We start from the raw sequence: 18,850 nt of genomic DNA, 5'->3' as shown, positions 1-18,850 counted from the left end.
GAAATGTATGGAGCATGTATTTTACGTAGAAGAATGGTGGGTGCCCGGAATGCATTGCCAGGGGTGAAGATGGAGACAGATACAATAGTGGCGACTAACATGCTTTTTAGATAGGCACATGGATAGGCAAGAAATGATGTGGATTACATGAAGGCAGAGGAGATTAGTTTAACTTGGCATTCTGTTTGGCATGGACATTGTAAACTGAAGGGCCTGTTCCTCAGCTGTGCTGTTCTATGTTCCACAATGCTAGCAGTCTATATCACAAATAGTAGGTATGTTGCAAAACCTACCTTCAGCGGCGCTGCAGTTCTGCCGCTGTCCGTGTGCGCGACTTTGGCGCCTTTGAGAGGGGGGCGGGTTTAAAACCCGATTTTCTCTAGATCTGTTGAAATCGAGGTTGTTCAGCCTACTTAGTTGCTGACGAAAAATCGCTGCGAAATTCGTTCGCTGCAGGTATTTTTAAACCAAATTGGGTTATTTAATTGTTATAGTAAATTAAAAATCATCCTCTAAAGCCGCGAACCCCGACAACGGGACGGATCTCATGTAGGGGACAAGGCAAGGTAGGTTGTTTATTTTTACATTAAAAAGGGCTTCTTAAGATCCCTTTATACAAAATGTTATGTTGCGAGTAGCTGACTTGGGGGCCCATTCAATCCCGCAGTGTTTTTCATGCCGACATGAGCTTCAAATTCACCGCAATGCCAGCGTTCCAAACCAGCGTGTTCCACAGAATCCCACTTGCAAGCTGATTTAAATGGCCATTAATTTACAGCAATTGAACACTAAATCCCTCCCATTTGGCCTATAAATTAATGTCAATGAGATTTTAAAATCATGTTTTATTGTGAATTCTTGTGTGAATGTTCTTTGGACACTTAGGCTATTTAAAAATGTTAATCTTTCCTTAAGAAATGGATAGATGTTTAGATCTAGTAATTGAATTTTGGAATTAGCTACAATTGGGTAACTAACTAATTATATGCTTTAATTTCAGGTCATCCAAGTAAGATTGTTTAATATTTGTTTCAGAATGCTTCAATCTATAATAACTGAAAATGTATTTCAGTTCTCTTAATTTTTAATAAAGTTATGAGATTTTGACTGTCCTCCATAACAGCTTGGGTGTTAAGTGAATGGAAAATCAATAGGGAACAAGATGCTAATTTCCGAGTATGAAAATGGCCACAACTTTTTTAATACTGAAGATATGAAAGTGAATTAGGTGTCAAATTAAACTACTTTTTATGCTTTATCTGATGGGATAAATTGTAGACTTGATTTTTTAAATCTCAACATTTTGTAACATTGCTACAAATAAACCACACTAGAAATTGTCTCCGGATGTCCCACTTTTCTGTCATTCTCGTACACTTCCTCCAACCTTTTCCTAGAATAGTACTCATTCCTGAGTCCATCCACTACTTTCCCCTGATCACTCAACTTCCACAGCTACCTTCTCCCACTGCTTTGTTTTTCCCTCTTCATTGCTCATCCCAAAGACCAGTTTTCCCTGTAGAGATGTAAACATGGGCCCCTGCATTCTTGATCCAGCCACCTGCCATGGACCACTCCTTTTCAAGATAATCTAAACCTATCCTCTCCTTCAGAGGTAATATACTCGTGATATACGTTATCACCTGCTCATCCAAACCCTCCTTACCCTTGCCAGCTGTTATCACTCTGCCTTGCTCTTGGCTGTACTTATGTTGCCAATAGCTCAGTAATTGAATCAGAATGACTAAAAGAAGTGCGGCACAGTGGTGCATTTGATGGAGCAGCTTCCTCACAGTGCAAGGGACCCCGATTCGATCATGACCTTGGATGCTGTCTGTGCAGTTTGCATGTTCTCCCTGTGACCACCGGATGCTCCGTTTCCTCCCACATCCCAATGCTGTGTCGGTTTATAGGTTAATTGGTCTTCCTAAATTGCCCCTAGCGTGCAGGGAGTTGATGTGAAAGTGGGGTAACGTCGAACTAGCCAACAGATGATTGATGGATGGCATGAATTTCATGGGCTGAAGGTCCTGTTTCCATGTTTATTTTTCAATCTTTTATATTCAATTTAATCAATCAATATTATTTCATATTCTGTGGTGAAATGCTTTTCTTGAGGTTCAGAGATTACAATATTCATAAAGTGAAACCTCAATGCAGAATATAATTCCTTTATCTCTATCTTTCTACATTATGAGGTTAAATGTGTGAATCAGCCATGTGTGGGGAAAGCGGGGGGGGGGGGGGGGGGGGGGGGGGGGGGGAGGGGGGGGGGGCGGGGGGTGAAATGATCATCCCAACGTAATTCACCAACGTACAATGATTGACCAAGCCGCCTTTGTCTTTATATCTGACAGGTCTTAAAGGGTCTTAGCTTAAAACTCTACTAACATAAATAAAATAAACAGCACTTTTCTCTATAGAAATGTGCAATGCCCCTCCCCTGTTGCCAAACGCAAAGAGCATCTCATTGCTCTTCCCCTTTTCTGGCTGGTGTCTGTGTCATTGTTTGATACAGATTTTAATGTTACATAATTATAATTTTGAACCATCTTTCTAGTGATTAAAGACAATTTCAGGAGTTAGCGTCGAGTACACTTTAATTAAATACTATTTCAGATACAAAGGCAGATCAAGCACCAGCCTTTCATTGTTGAACAAGCTTACCCCATTTTGACATGAAATGCTAATATTTAAATCAACAACTCTTGTGTCTAATATTTTTGAAGGCTTCTTGGGATAAAACTGACATTGAGCCCTTTATTTTATGATAGTACAGTGAATGATTAGCTCTGTTGACATCAAAAGCTACAGAAATTCAAACACCTCTCTCTCTCTGTCTGTCTCTCTCCATCTCTCACTCTTTCTCCCTCCCTGTCTAACTCTCTCTCTCTCTTTCTCTCTCTCCATCTCTGTCTGTCTGTCTGTCTGTCTGTCTGTCTGTCTGTCTGTCTGTCTGTCTGTCTGTCTGTCTGTCTGTCTGTCTGTCTGTCTCTCTGTCTGTCTCTCTGTCTGTCTCTCTCCCACTCCCTCCCCCTCCCCCTCTCCCTCTCCCTCTCCCTCTCCCTCTCCCTCCCCTCCCTCTCCCCACCCCCCCTCTCCCCACCCCCCTCTCCCCATCTCCCTCTCCCCATCCCCCTCTCCCTCTCCCTCTCCCCTCCCCCTCTCCTCCTCTCACCATCCCCCTCTCCCCCTCTCCCTCTCCCTCCCTCCCCCTCTCCCTCCCTCTCCCTCCCTCCTCCCCCCCCCCCCCCTCTCCCCCCCCCCTCCCCCCCTCCCCCCCCCCTCCCATCCCCCCCCCCCCCCCCCCCCCTCCCTCTCCCTCTCCCTCCCCCTCTCCCTCTCCCTCTCCCTCTACCTCCTCGTCTTCACCCTCCTCTTGTATGGCATTGCAGAACACAGACTATCTCTCAGCACAACCAGCAACATCACCGCCCAGCCCATTTAGTATAGCTCATGCTAACCGCTCTTCCTACATATATTTATGCTTTCTACCAATCTTTTGTGGTGTTCTCTTTACCTTCTCTTTAACTTTTTCAACACACTTGCCCCACCCTGCAACCCCGCTCCACCCCTCTGGTTGCCCTGGGTATCAATGAACACAAACTTTGATAATCTCGTTCTTCAAATTATTAAATTATCTAGCCGAGGATGATAGTAGTCAACAGCTCTAGCCTGAGCCAGTGCCTTCAAAGATTTAATTATCCACATTACATTAATCTTCTTTGCAACCCTCCATCTATTTCTAAGTACATGTGCATTCCCTATTGGAACACTTAATAAAACAGTTTCCACCCTCCTTTTAGGCAATGCATTGATATCATAATCCTCCATTTTCTCCTCTTATGACAAATCTACCTCACAAGAATTTTCAACTTTCCCAGTGGCATCTGCCAATTGTCTTGCCACAGTGTGAATAAGAGGTACATTTGCAATGTTAGCTGGGTAATTCCGAAATTAGAGCAGGATAGTCGGCAGAAATTCTGCCGCAGTTACTAAATGTATCTCAATTTGGATCCGCAAAAGGAGTTTACAAGTTTGATGACGCACCTCTAACACAGTTTCATGCAAATATTTCATAACAGTTGTTGGCTTGCTCATTGTGGTCTTCAATGCAAGGCATGATTTCTCTTCTATATCTGATCTCTCTATATCATGGAATGAGTTGATGTTTAAGCACCAAATAGTGGATGGAAAGGTGGCCACACAGTGGTGGGAGGTGTTATCCCCAGGTGATCTGGCCTGATCAATCTGTCTCCTCCCTTTGTCAGTTCATCCTGCGGTCCTGAATCGTGCTGTGCTACTAGTACAGACTCATTCCTATGCCTCATTTTTGTGGTTTTTGTCTCAATTCTGAACCATGTGTGTCAGTCTCCTGGCATGTGTTTTGCTGGCATGGCAACTGGTGTTGTTTCTCTGTTACTGTTTATCTTACGGTATGAATCTTCAATCACGTTCTCTAAGCTGTAGGATGGAGTTGTTTCGGAAAAGGATCCTTTATAACCTTTTTCTAATTTAATTTAAAAAATGCTAGGAAGAGGAGTAAACGTTTTAGGATTGTCGCTCAATCTTTGTGTGTTTTTTTATTATCTGAACTTTCCATGTATTTATTTCATATTTAAATTCTGCATCAGTGATGTTCACCACTAGATTACCTTTTAGCAAATTTGCTTCAAAATCAAAGATTTTCTCCTGATTTTCTGGATATCACTATCAGAGACAAAAGTCTTTACTGGTCCAATCAAATCTAAAATTTTAAACATTCTTGTCAATTTACTCACTTATTCCCTTTCGACATGGAATATAATCTATGAAAATAATTCTCCAATTGTGCTCAGAGACTTCTTAACATATGAATTCTTTTTTCTGAACTTCTGTTCTTAAAGATGTGATTGACAGTTGAAATAACTTTGGTCGCATCAATATTTTGGCATTTTAACACATAATCTCATATTCCTGTTTGCCACTATTATCTGTGCATTTTAGAAACAGCAGATTTTCTTTGAAGGAAACATTTTCCCATAGCGCAGCTGCTGGTAACAGCTGCCTCCTCGGTGCTTCCACTGACCACAGTACTAAGCAAGGACATTCCATTGTACTGGCAAAGGGTATTGTGGATTTGAAGGAGAAAGAGGAATTTAGACAAGCTGGGGGGAAAAGGGAATCTGGCATCCATTAAAATTAAGCCCTTTATTCAAGGAATTAGGACCAAGTGTATACCAGCTTTGACATATTGAAGAGAATTGCCAGTGTCATCTGCAGTTCACAAGTGAGGCCATCTCCTTTTGGTGTTTGGTTTGTGGACATAATCCCAAATGCTGAGTTCTGTCGCTAACTGTGAAAGTTACCAGAGGCACGGTTTGATTTCAATCTGCCACTGATGCCATTTGATATGTTGGGAAGAGATAATACGTTAATGCATAATATATTTTTTAACCCCTGATGGAATATCATCTTAGTGAGTAGAAAGAAAGGACGCCATTTTATAGGCCCTTTCTGGGCGCCAGACTGCCTACCAGTCAAGTCAAGTCAAGTCAAGTCAAGTCAAGTCGGGTGCAATGAAATTCCTTGTTCACATGAAGCTCACAGAGTAAACAATATAATACAGCAATGGTCATTCTGCTTAATAGGTCAAAGCTGCTTTGCACTTGGTCCAAATTTCTTGAATGCATGTTTTAATTTACAAAAATAAATGGAGATGCCAGAGAGTAATGGTGGATGGCTGTTTGTCAGGTTGGAGGCCGGTGACTAGTGGAGTGCCTCAGGGATCTGTGTTGGGTCCACTATTGTTTGTCATGTACATCAATGATCTGGATGATGGTGTGGTAAATTGGATTAGTAAGTATGCAGATTGAAAAATGGCGGCCGTGAGGCTTGCCGCAGCACAAGCAGTGTTCCTGTCTGCCGTTTTAGTGTCTGCGTTATTTGTTTGCAAAGTGTCGTGCTTAATCCAGTACTCCCGTTCGGAGCTTTTAAACCTCAGTGATTCGGGCTCATCTACATCCTTGCTGGAGGTGAAATTACGGGACTTAAACATCTCAAGCCACTCTACATCATGGCTGCCGGCCAAAAAGGGCCGCCGCTCCGGCACCTTTGCCAGGTTCAGGAGACGCCTTTACCGGCCACCGCTCCCAGCCCTTCTGCTGTCAAACGTCAGATCCCTCCGGCACAAAATGGATGAACTCCAACTTATGATACAAACTAACAAAGACTACAGTGACTGCTCTGCCATCTGCCTGACAGAGACCTGGCTGGATCAATCAGTACCTGACCAAGCGGTAACACTTCCAGGTTTCACATTACATCGTGCCGATAGATCATCCAAACTATCGCACAAGGCAAAAGGCGGTGGCGTTTGCATAATGATCAATGAACGCTGGTGTACAAATTCTACAGAACTCACCCATGTATGCTCCCCGCACCTGGAATACCTCACTGTCAAATGCAGACCATCATTCCTCCCACGGGAGTTCGCATCAGTAATTATGATCTGTGTTTACATTCCACCTGAGGCTAACGCTAACACTACCATAGCCGAGTTAGCCAACTACGTCTCCTCAGTGGAAAATTCACACCCGGACACAGCAGTCATCGTCCTTGGGGACTTTAACCAGACCAATTTGTCATCTGAGCTCCCCGGCTACCATCAGCAGGTAACTTGCCCCAGCAGAGGGACCAACACGCTGGACCACTGCTACACTACCATCAAAGAGGCTTACCGTGCATTCCCGAGGGCTCCGCTGGGCAGGTCCGACCACGCAATGCTGCTGCTAATTCCACAATACAGGCAAAAAGTTAAATCCTCCAAGACACCAACAAAACTTGTCCGGTGCTGGTCCCTGAAGCCATCGAAAAACTCCGGGGCTGTTTCGCGTGCACAGACTGGAATGTTTTCCATGCTGCAGGTGACCTCCACGACGTCACCGTTGCAGTGACGTCATACGTCAACTACTGCGTGGACCTGTGCATACCACTCAAAAAAGTCAAACACTACAATAATAATAAACCGTGGTTTAATAAGGACATTAAAAAATTAAGAAAGGAGAAAAATTCAGCTCATCTGGCAGGAAACAAAGAACAATATATGGCTGCCAAATACAAACTGAGATCTGCTATAAGAAGAGCCAAATCCAACTATGCCACTAAACTAGAAGAACAAATCACTACTAGTGACACACGTTTCATCTGGAAAAAACTCCAAAACATGACGAACTACAAAAAGAAACCCACCCCCACACCTGACAGCGACAATCAGCTTCCTGATACACTCAACTTTTTCTATGGGAGGTTTGAGCAGGCACCGGCTCCACCACCATCTCCCCCCGACCCCCTCCCTCCCCCCCCCTTTCACCATCTACGAGGAGGAGGTGAGGAGCACCTTCAGGGGACTTAAGAGGAATAAAGCCCCCGGCCCAGATAACATCAGCCCCTCCGTTCTCCACCACTGCGCTGCGGAACTGGCTGGGGTTTTTACCAACATCTTCAACACCTCCCTCTGTCAAAGCTCAGTACCCAATTGCTTCAAAGAATCCATTATCATCCCGGTTCCCAAGACCAAGACCATCTCCTGCCTCAATGACTACAGACCCATTGCCTGACATCGGCAGTCATGAAATCATTTGAGCGCATCATACTCAATCACCTGAAAACTGTCACCACCCCACTCATGGACCCATACCAATTTACATACAGAGCCAACAGGTCAGTTGAGGACACCGTCAACTTAGCAACTCATCACATTCTGAACCACCTGGAGTCCGCAAACACATATGCCCGCATCCTGTTCATGGATTTCAGCACTGCATTCAATACAATAAACCCGGCCAAACTGTTCAATAAATTACTGGACATGAAGATTGACCCATGCATCTGTCACTGGATTCACAGCTTTCTCTGGAACAGGCAACAGAGGGTGAGGATCAACAATAACACATCCTCCCCTCTGTTTCTCAGTACAGGCACACCCCAAGGCTGTGTTCTCTCACCCTGGCTATTCTCCCTTTACACAAACCAGCTCACATCCCACCACAGCTCTGTCAACTTGTACAAGTGCGCGGACGACTCAACCATCATAGGATTCATCACCAACAACCAAGAAACTGAATACTGTGCACAGGTCAACCAAGCAGTGACCTGGTGCACAGACCATGATCTCTTACTCAACTCATCAAAAACAAAATAACTCATCATCGACCCAAGACGCCAGCCATCCCCCAAAACTCCTGTGCTCATTAAAGGTGAATCCATCTCCATCACTGACACATTCAAACTCCTTGGAACCCACATCAGCAACAACCTCAAATGTAGGACAAACGCAGACCACATCTATGGAAAAGCCCAGCAAATACTTTTCCATCTCCGACAGCTCAGGAAGTTCAGAGTAAGGTCTCATCTCATGCTCCGCTTCTATACAGCCATCATCGAAAGCATCCTCACTTCATCCATCACAGTCTGGTTCGGCAGTCTCGACTCACTCTCCCGGAAGAAATTACAGCGCATCATAAACAGAGCATCCAAAATTATTGGCTTACCCCTACCATCCCTTGAATCACTTTACCACAAACGGACACTACACAGAGCCCGCAAGATCATCTCTGATCCCACTCACCCTGCACACTATGCCTTTCAGCTACTGCCCTCTGGGAGGCATTACAGGACAATTGCCTCCAAAACAAACCGCTTCAAAAACAGTTTCATTCCCACTGCAATTAACATTTTAAACTCTGTACGGTGAGGAATAAGAATAAGCATGGCCCTTATGTATTATGTAATGTGTCTGTCTGTATGTATATCTATGTTATATGTTTAATGTTTGATGAAATGTTGGAACCTGTACCGAGCTGTACTGATAACAAATTCCACCAGCCTGGCTGTGTGGTCATTAAAATACAATACATTAAAATACAATACAATACTAAGATATGTGGTGTTGTGGATAATGAAGTAGATTTCCAAAGTCTACAGAGAGATTTAGGCCATTTGGAAGAATGGGCTGAAAGATGGCAGATGGAGTTTAATGCTGATAAGTGTGAGGTGCTACATCTTGGCAGGACAAATCAAAATAGGACGTACATGGTAAATGGTAGCGAATTGAGGAATGCAGTTGAACAGAGGGATCTAGGAATAACTGTGCATAGTTCCCATAAGGTGGAATCGCATGTGGATAGGGTGGTAAAGAAAGCTTTTGGTGTGCTAGCCTTTACAAATTAGAGCATTGAGTATAGAAGTTGGGATGTAATGTTAAAATTGTACAAGGCATTGGTGAGACCAATTCTGGAGTATGCTGTACAATTTTGGTCGCCCAATTATAGGAAGGATGTCAACAAAATAGAGAGAGTACAGAGGAGATTCACTAGAATGTTGCCTGGGTTTCAGCAACTAAGTTACTGAGAAAGGTTGAATAAGTTAGGTCTTTATTATTTGAAGCGCAGAAGGTTAAGGGGGAACTTGATAGAGGTCTTTAAAATGATGAGAGGGATAGACAGAGTTGACGTGGATAAGCTTTTCCCATTGAGAGTAGGGAAGATTCAAACAAGAGGACATGACTTCAGAATTAAGGGACAGAAGTTTAGGGGTAACATGAGGGGGAACTTCTTTACTCAGAGAGTGGTAGCTGTGTGGAATGAGCTTCCAGTGGAAGTGGTGGAGGCAGGTTCGATTTTATCATTTAAAAATGAATTGGATAGGTATATGGATGGGAAAGGAATGGAGGGTTATGGTCTGAATGCAGGTAGATGGGACTAGGGGAAAATAATTGTTTGGCACGGACTTGTAGGGCCGAGATGGCCTGTTTCCGTGCTGTAATTGTTATATGGTTATATGGTTAATTCTATACGGCCATCGTAGAGCCTGTCCTCACCTTCTCCATCATGGTCTAGTTTGGCTCAGCCACCAAGCATGACACCCGGAGGCTGCAGCGAATCGTCCGATCAGCTGAGAAGGTTATTGGCTTCAACCTTCCCTCCATTGATGAACTGTACACTGCAAGGGCCAGGAAGCGAGCGGGTAAGATCATCTCTGACCCCTCTCACCCTGGCCACAAGCTCTTTGAATCACTTCCCTCTGGAAGGCGACTCCTGACTGTCAAAGCTGCCACAGCCAGACATAAAAACATATAAACTACCACGAGTAGTAGCTCTACTGAATAACCAAAAATCTGTAGCTTCTTTTTGCTCTGGTATTTTATTTAATTCACATGTTTAATCAATAATGTTTTATTATTAACATTTAATGTTTTATGTGTCATTCCTAACTGTCATTGCATGTCGTGTTGTCAATTGCGTGCGGAGCACCAAGGCAAATTCCTTGTATGTGAATACTTGGCCAATAAACGTATTCATTCATGCATGAAAGGTTTAGAGGGACATGGGTCAAATGCGACAGGTGGGACTTGTATAGATGGGGCATCTTGGTTGCCATGGACAAGTTGGGCTGAAGGGCCTGCTTCTGTGCTGTATAATTCTATAACCAACTCATTCTTCTTGTCTGGCACCATGGTTTAAGATCCCCAATCTCTTTCTGTACTTCATCTCACCTTGTTATGGAGCCCGCTGCCAAAATTGGTGTAATCAGCAAACATAAGTATTGAATTAACGTTATACTTGACCACACAATTGTGGGTGTACAGGGAATAGCGCAGGAGATTGGGCAAACAACCCTGAGGAACACCATTGTTGAGAGTCAGGGTGGAGGAGATCATATTACCAATTCTAACCAACTGAGGTTCTGTCTGTCAGGAAGCCCAGATGCCATTTGCAGACGCTGGCACTGTCAAATTCCTGAAACTTAGTGCTTAGCTTATTTGGTATTATGGTGTTGAAGGCTGAGCTGTAGTCAGTGAATAGCATCCTGACATAGATGTTCATTTAGAGTCATAGAGTCATAAAGTCTTACTGCATGGAAACAGGCCCTTCAGCACAACTTGCCCACACTGGTCAACATCTCTCATCTACACTAGTCCCTCTTGCCTGTATTTGGCCCATATCCTAAATCTGTCTTACCCATGAACCTATTTAAATGTTTCTTAAACATTGCCATGGTACCTGCCTCAACTACTTCCGGCAGCTCGTTCCATGCACCTACCACCCTTTGTGTGAAAACGTTACCACTCGGGTTCCTATTAAATATTTCTCCCCTCATCTTAAACCTACATCCTTTGGTTCTCGATTCCCCTACTCTATGCGTCTACCCGATCTATTCCTCTCATGATTTTGTACACCTGAGATTTTGTCTCCAAGATCACCCCTAATCCTCCTGTGATCCAAGGAATAGAGTCCTAGCCTGCTTAACCTCTCCCTATTGCTCAGGCACTTGAGTCCTGGCAACATCCTCGTAAATCTTCTCTGCACCCTTTCCAACTTGACAACTTCTTTTGTATAACATGGTGCCCAGAACAGAGCACAATACTCCAAATGCTGCCTCACCACCCAAAACTCAATACTCTGACTGATGAAAGACAATGTGCCAAAAGCTTTTTTGACCACCCTATTTACCTGTGATACCACTTTCAGTGAAGAATGTACCTGCACCTAAAGCCCTCTGCTCTACAACCTCTACAACACTCCCCAGAGCCCTACCATTCACTGTGTAGGGCCTGCCCTGCCCATAATGCAAAACCTCACATTTTTCTGTATTAAACTCCATCAACCATTTCTCAGCCCACCTGCCCAACTGATCAAGATCCTGCTGTAATTTTGACAACCATCTTCACTATCTGCAATACCATCCATTTTTGTGTTATCTGCAATCTTGCTAATCATGCCATGTACATTATCATATAAATCATTGAAATAGATGACAAACAGCAATGGGCTGAACACTGAAGCACACCACTAGTCACAGGCCTCCAGTCCAAAAAGCAACCTTGAAGGGTCTCGACCCAAAACGTCGCCTATTCCTTCGCTTCATAAATGCTGTCTCACCCGCTGAGTTTCTCCAGTTTTTTTGGTCTACCTTCGATGTTTCCAGCATCTGCAGTTCTATCTTAAACATTCCACCATCATCCTCTGCTTTCTTCCATGAATCCAATTTTCCAACCATTGGGCTCCCTCCACGGATCCCACGGGATCTAACCATACAGAGCAGCCAACTTGTCTTCTTAATTACCTGCTGTAACAATATGTTTACTTTCTACATTTCATTCAACACTGCACCGATCTCCTGTGGCTCGACACATTGACTCTTAGTTACTGCACCTATCTCCTGTGAATCGACATGGTGGCCCTATTCTCTCCCTCTTTACTCTTTTGCCCTTAATATACTTGTAGAATCTCTTTTACGTATTTTAGATTAGATTAGATTAGATTAGATTCGTTTATTGTCAAAGCTATCCCATGTCCCCTGTTTGCACTTCAGATTTATCGCTAAAGTGTACTATCACGCCCGCTACACTGCTGACCCTAGCTGCTTAGACCTGATAAATAGACAATAGACAATATGTGCAGGAGTAGGCCATTCGGCCCTTCGTGCCAGCACCGCCATTCAATGTGATCATGGCTGATCATCCACAATCAGTACCCCGTTCCTGCCTTCTCCCCATATTCGCTATCTTTAAGAGCCCTAACTAGCTCTCTCTTGAAAGTATCCAGACAACTGGCCTCCACCGCCCTCTGAGGCAGAGAATTCTACAGATTCACAACGCTCTGTGTAAAAAAGTGTTTCCTCATCTCCGTTCAAAATACTTACCCCTTATTCTTAAACTGTGGCCCCTGGTTCTGGACTCCCCCAACATCGGGAACATGTTTCTTGCCTCTAACATGTCCAAACCCTTAATAATCTTATATGTTTCAAAGGATACCCTCTCATCCTTCTAAATTCCAGAGTGTACAAGCCCAGCCGCTCCATTCTCTCAGCATATGACATTCCCACCATCCAAGGAATTAACCTTGTGAACCTACGCTGCACTCCCTCAATAGCAAGAATGTCCTTCCTCTAATTTGGAGACCAAAACTGCTCACAATACTCCTGGTGTGGTCTCACTAGGGCCCTGTACTACTGCAGAAGGACCTCTTTGCTCCTATACTCAACTCCTCTTGTTATGGAGAGGAGTTGAGTATAGGAGCTTTCTTCACTGCCTGCTGTACCGACATGCTTGCTTTCATTGACTGATGAACAAGGACCCCCAGATCCCGTTGTACTTCCCCTTTTCCCAACTTGACACCATTTAGATAATAATCTGCCTTCCTGTTTTTGCTACCAATGTGGATAACCTCACATTTATCCACATTAAACTGCATCTGCCATGCATCTGCCCACTCACCCTACCTGTCCAAGCCACCCTGCATTCTCATAGCATCCTCCTCACAGTTCACACTGCCACCAAGATTTGTGTCATCTGCAAATTTACTGATGTTATGTAATCCCTTCATCTAAATCATGAATATATATAGTAAATAGCTGTGGTCCCAGCACCGAGCCTTGCGGTACCCCACTTGTCATTGCCTTCCATTCTGAAAGGGACCCGTTAATCCCTACTATTTGTTTCCTGTCTGCAAAACCAATTTTCTATCAATGTCTACCCCCAATAAATGCCTAATTTTTTTCTTGATGAGAGCCTTTATTCCTCTTAGATTAGATTAGATTCGTTTATTGTCATTCAGACCTTTCGGTCTGAACGAAATTTTGTTTCCCTGCAGTCATACATTTAATAAAAAAATGACAAAAACACACAATCAACACAAATTTTTTAACATCCACCACAGTGAGTTCACCAAACACTTCCTCACTGTGGTGGAAGGCAAATTCTTAAATTCTTAAAGTCTCTGTCTCTTCCCTCTTCGTTCTCCATCTGCGCCGAGGCAATCCAGGCTCCAGATGTTGTGACCCCACCGGATCTTGTCATCCCAGGTCCCTTACACCTGCCAGCCATGCTCTTTAATGGCATGGAAGATGCTGGCTTTGTACTCTCCCCACCTCATGTTTTTAAAGCCTTCCTCTTACCAGATGTCCTTTTACGCGCAAACAGGAAATGAATCTTTATTATTCTCTACCTCAAAGGCACAAAAAGGCAAACCCAAGATGTTTGAGATTTTAGTGCAGTCAGAAGGAGTGGTGTGCTAATTAGTCTTTAAGGTTTTCTCTTCCAATTTTAAATTCAGATTTCATTTGATGCCTCCGTTTATATATTAATTTCAATGAATCCTTCCCATTTGCCAGTCTCTGGGCTTCTTTGTGGTTTAATAGTTCCATTTCCCACTGCGAAATAAATCAAAATAACTTATGTAGTGGTCAAGAATGTAGCCAAGAAGTAAGAACTGGACTGGTGTATCAATCTGGATTATGGTGCAGATCTTTTATCCATACAGTGGGATTTGAAAACTGATGTTTGACTCAGATGCAAGAATATTACCTCCTGAGCCATAACGTGCAGTGTCATGAGGCACCGAGTTGCTAAATGGGGATCATTATGCCTGGGCTCTGTTAGTAGTATGCTGAGGTCACAGTCAGATGAAGGTCTCATTCGTCAGCTTGGTCTGCAGCTGTTGGTTAGTGGAGCTACTGGTTTGGGAATGGCAGCCCCCTGAGAATTTCATGGATGTCATGAAGTATCTGTTAGATGAGTATCTATAAGCATTTGATTAAAGATTACTTGCAGTGACTGTTTAGCATACCCTTCTTCCCAAAACCACAACATGCGTGGAAAGCAAAGTGGAAACACAGTGGCTAGTCTGCAAAAGTAAACTTAATAAGGAATGTTAAACAAAACTGAAAGAAAGATTCTAACACAAAAACAGGGTCTTTGACCCCACCGGGCTTTTTGTGGCAAGTCTAATCACAACATTAGCAAATAGTACCATTTTTTTGTGTATCAACATTTTAAAGCTTTCCTTCAGGATTTTTTTACTCTCTTCAGGCCTTTGGTGATGGTACCCACAGTCAGAAGGTGAGAATTCCTTCGTGGATTATCTTTTTTGTCATCACCTGCAAGATGAAATGTGAAGAGAATACCGCTCACTAGAATAACACACACACACACACACACACACACACACACACACACACACACACACACACACACACACACACACACACACACACACACACACACACACACACACACACACACACACACACACACACACACACACACACACACACACACACACACACACACACACACACACACACACACACACACACACACACACACGCGTGTTTGCCTTCACCCCTACAACAAATATCAACCAGTTCTACCTTTCTATTGATTGTCTCAATGCTTCCATTGTTCTTTGTTCTGTGACTGCTTGCCCTATATTTAATCTCACATTCATCTCATTTCCTACAATTAAACACTGAACAAGAAAAGACATTGCCATCAGTCCTCATCACAAATCTGCAATTTCATTACAATCAATGAAATTTAATTTTTGAAGCAGTGTGTAACGTGCATACATTGCTGCTTCGCACATTCAGGACACGAGTCAAGGACAAATGTTCCAACCCTGCTTGAGATAGCTCATATGAAATGAAGTTTACTTGGATGGTACCCAGAAAGTATGGATTGAAACCCCCAGCAAAAAGTAAAACTTAAAGGAGTGGAAAAAAAGAAGTGTAGAACAATAACAGCAAATGATTGAAGCCATAAACAAGGACAAAAGTTGTGATCATTTTCAAAACACTATATTCAGCAATAAAGCTAAAGTGCCATAATTGTTTTGGGGTGAAAAACTTAGGGAACTGTATTTCACCAAAAAGCTCAAAGATCGATCGGCTGAAATTCTGGAGTCATGACACTAAGATTGTGTCTGTGTGTGCCCTTTTTGTCAGACCTTGCTGAAAATGTTTGTATCAACAGGAGGCTAGATGGTTTAGAAGGAACAAATTGATGTCAGTGTAGGAAGGAACTGCAGATGCTGGTTTAAACCGAAGATAGGCACAAGTTGCTGGAGTAAAGCAGCGGGACAGGCAGCATCTCAGGAGAGAAGGAATGGGTGATGTTTTGGGTCTGAAAAGGGGTCTTGACCCGAAACGTCACCCATTCCTTCTCTCCAGAGACGCTGCCTGTGTTTTGTGTCTAACATCAAATTGTTGTCAGTGTCAAGATTGGTCATCTGTAATGCCTATCTGCCATATAGGGCTGTAAAGTCACTCCACAAGCAATAGATGTGGTCAAATATTCTTCCTGAAACTACACCCCTAAACAATGGCATAGTAGAGATCATTTTAAAATATGCCTCACTTCTACTATAGCATTCATCCCAACATTACATGCCTTACAAACTGTGGACAGGGTCTTTGTTCTTCTGTCTTGGGTTTCCTCAGCGAATTGACACAACACATCTAATCACATCACCTGGCAATTATATCACAACACAGGGGCGGAAAACCCGGGGGGGGGGGGTGGGGGGCAGAGGGGACATGCCCCCTCCATGTTTTGAGAGGTGGGGGACATCCCCCCCAAGTTTTTGTAATCCGGATTTTAAAACCGGTGAAATCTCCGCTTTCCACAAGACAGTGGGGGAGGGACTGATGATCGAGGGCGCCGTCCAATATTGGACGAGAGAGACGTCGGTCAACAGGCAATGGGGGCGGGACATGATTCAGCGCGATGATTGGAGGAGGGAGGAATGGGGGGGGGAGGGTTGGGACTGAGGATAGGGCGCGGTGATTGGAGGAGGGAGACGTGGCACAGAACTGCGCTTTATCCGCAGCCAGGATCTATCCCGGCCGGGTCTCCGGCGCTGTCCTGTCCCCTCCTGAGTACCCCCCCTCCCCCCCGCGGGTGGCCAGAGAGGTCGGCAGCAAAGATCCTCCGCTATAGGATCTTTGGTCGGGAATCAGACGGGCCAGCACAGAGAAACAGCGCTAAACCCAGCTCAACTCTGCCTGTCCCGCCAGGTGAGCCTACAGCCTTCCTGGACTTGCGAGAAATATGGCCAGTGCGGAGAAGCAGCGCTGGTATCCCGTCAGTCCAGACAGGGCTGTAGTTAACCCGGTGAGACAGCCAGAGTTGAGATGCATTTAGCGCTGGATTGAGCCTCCAAAGCCTCGCGCGCGTGTGTGTGTGCACATGTGCGCGTGGCCGCCAAAAAATGGTGTCCCCTCCATGTTTTGATAGCGAGTTCCGCTCTTGTCACAACACAACCACTGGGAGAAACAGGACACAGACTTCCATTGTCCCTGGAACCTACTGCTAGCAGAAAAGTAAGATTATGTTAGTATTATTAATTTTTCTTCTGTGCTTTTGCAGGGCACACACATGTTTCAACCGCTTGGATCTCCCTCCTTACTCATCATATTCTATGCTGTATGAAAAGCTGCTCACAGCTGTGGAAGAAACCAGCACCTTTGGTCTTGAGTAACAGAAGTGCTCACTTCTCATGACGGGTTGCACTACTGCAGTGAACAAGAGCATTCTTGTTTTACAACATGAGAAGCACAACATGAGCATGTGTGAAGAGGATGCCTCAAATGTACAGTATTACGGACATCTCTTGATCTCTGAACTGATCAAGAAAGGAACAAAACATTGATGTTGAACCATTGTAACTACTTTCCTGCTTGGATTCATTTTTTGTTAATTTTTGTAAATAAACATTTCTCCGTAACAAATGGACTATAGACAATCTCATGCAATTAAAGCCTTTTTTTTCTTGGCAGGGCCACTTATGTTAAAGGCAACTAATGTAACCTCATAAACACTTCACAAATTAACGTGTAAGAATCATTGATTGTAATCACATTCAATTGCAAATTCACAGAGGATCAATCTTTGATTTGTGGAATATTTTAAGGAACTTCACTGTCAGACAAGTACATATTAATTAGCTGATTGGCTGGTTTGAAAGTCACATGATACTCAGGCTGCACTTCCTGTACAATCATGCTGCTGTATAAGAATGTCAATAAAACTAATTTGTTATGCCACAATATTTATGGTCTTCTTGTTATGCAGTTCCTCCGTAAATTGTCTTAAGCAGTAGCCTGAAAGGCAGCAGTTGTCAATGTTAGATCAAGAATCAAGAGTGTTTTATTGTCATATATCCTGGATAGAACAATGAAATTATACTTGATGCAGCACAGAATATGCAAACACAGTATAATATAAACGAGAGAGAGAAAAGAAAAGCTCAATGCGTATATATACACATACAACATACCCATATAACAAACAACAAACAAAACAGTGCAACACTAATAATAATAGTCTATTGTAGTTCAGAGCCAATATGAGGTTGTAGTGTTTAATAGCCTGATGGCAGTAGGGAAGAAGCTGTTCCTGAGCCGGGACGTTACAATTTTCAGGCTCCTGTACCTTCTTCTCGATGAAATGAGTGTGAGGCCAGGGTGGTGTGGGTCTCTGATGATGTTGGCTGCCTTTTTGAGGTAGCGACTCCGATAAATCCCTTCGATGATGGGGATGTCAGAGCCGGTGATGGACTGGGCAGTGTTCAAAACTTTTTGCAGTCTTTTCTGCTCCTGGACGTTCAAGTTGCAGAACCAGGCCACAACGCAACCAGTCGATATGCTCTCGACCGTGCACCTGTAGAAGTTCAAGAGAATCCTCTTTGACATACCGAATCTCCGTCATCTTCTCAGGAAGTAGAGGCGCTGATGTGCTTTCCTTATAATTGCATCAGTGTGCTGGGTCCAGGAAAGATCTTCGGAAATATGTACGCCCAGGAATTTGAAGTTTTACGGACATGCAAGGGTGATTGAGGACCATTGCACATTTAACTTGAAAATTGTTGTTTTAGAACTGGTTATGTTGTAATGTTTTTAAAATATGATGTTTTTTTTTTTAATTAGCTGCAGTAGGAAGGCCACATGTTTAATATTGCTATTGCACCAAGGTAAACTGTCCTGATTTCTGATGAAGAGAATTAGAGATGCTGTGAGGAAAAAAAAAATC

At 43.6% G+C, this 18,850-nt stretch overlaps 1 protein-coding gene across 4 annotated transcripts in view; it reads left to right on the top strand.

The window, feature by feature from the left end:
• The window catches only part of hecw1 (HECT, C2 and WW domain containing E3 ubiquitin protein ligase 1), a 462,878-nt gene extending 445,008 nt beyond the window's left edge, over positions 1-17,870 (top strand). For all 4 annotated transcript variants that reach the window (XM_033050689.1, XM_033050680.1, XM_033050663.1 and 1 more), the window contains one exon: positions 17,189-17,870. In XM_033050689.1, coding sequence (XP_032906580.1) covers positions 17,189-17,300 — 112 coding nt within the window. In that variant the 3' untranslated portion in view covers positions 17,301-17,870. The remainder of the gene's footprint in view (positions 1-17,188) is intronic.
• The last annotated feature ends 980 nt before the right edge of the window (positions 17,871-18,850 follow it).

This window comes from Amblyraja radiata, chromosome 2 (assembly GCF_010909765.2).
Source record: "Amblyraja radiata isolate CabotCenter1 chromosome 2, sAmbRad1.1.pri, whole genome shotgun sequence".
NCBI classification, from domain to species: Eukaryota; Metazoa; Chordata; class Chondrichthyes; order Rajiformes; family Rajidae; genus Amblyraja; species Amblyraja radiata.
Note: the sequence above shows the minus strand (reverse complement) of the source record. Positions and strands in the feature narration are given on the sequence as shown.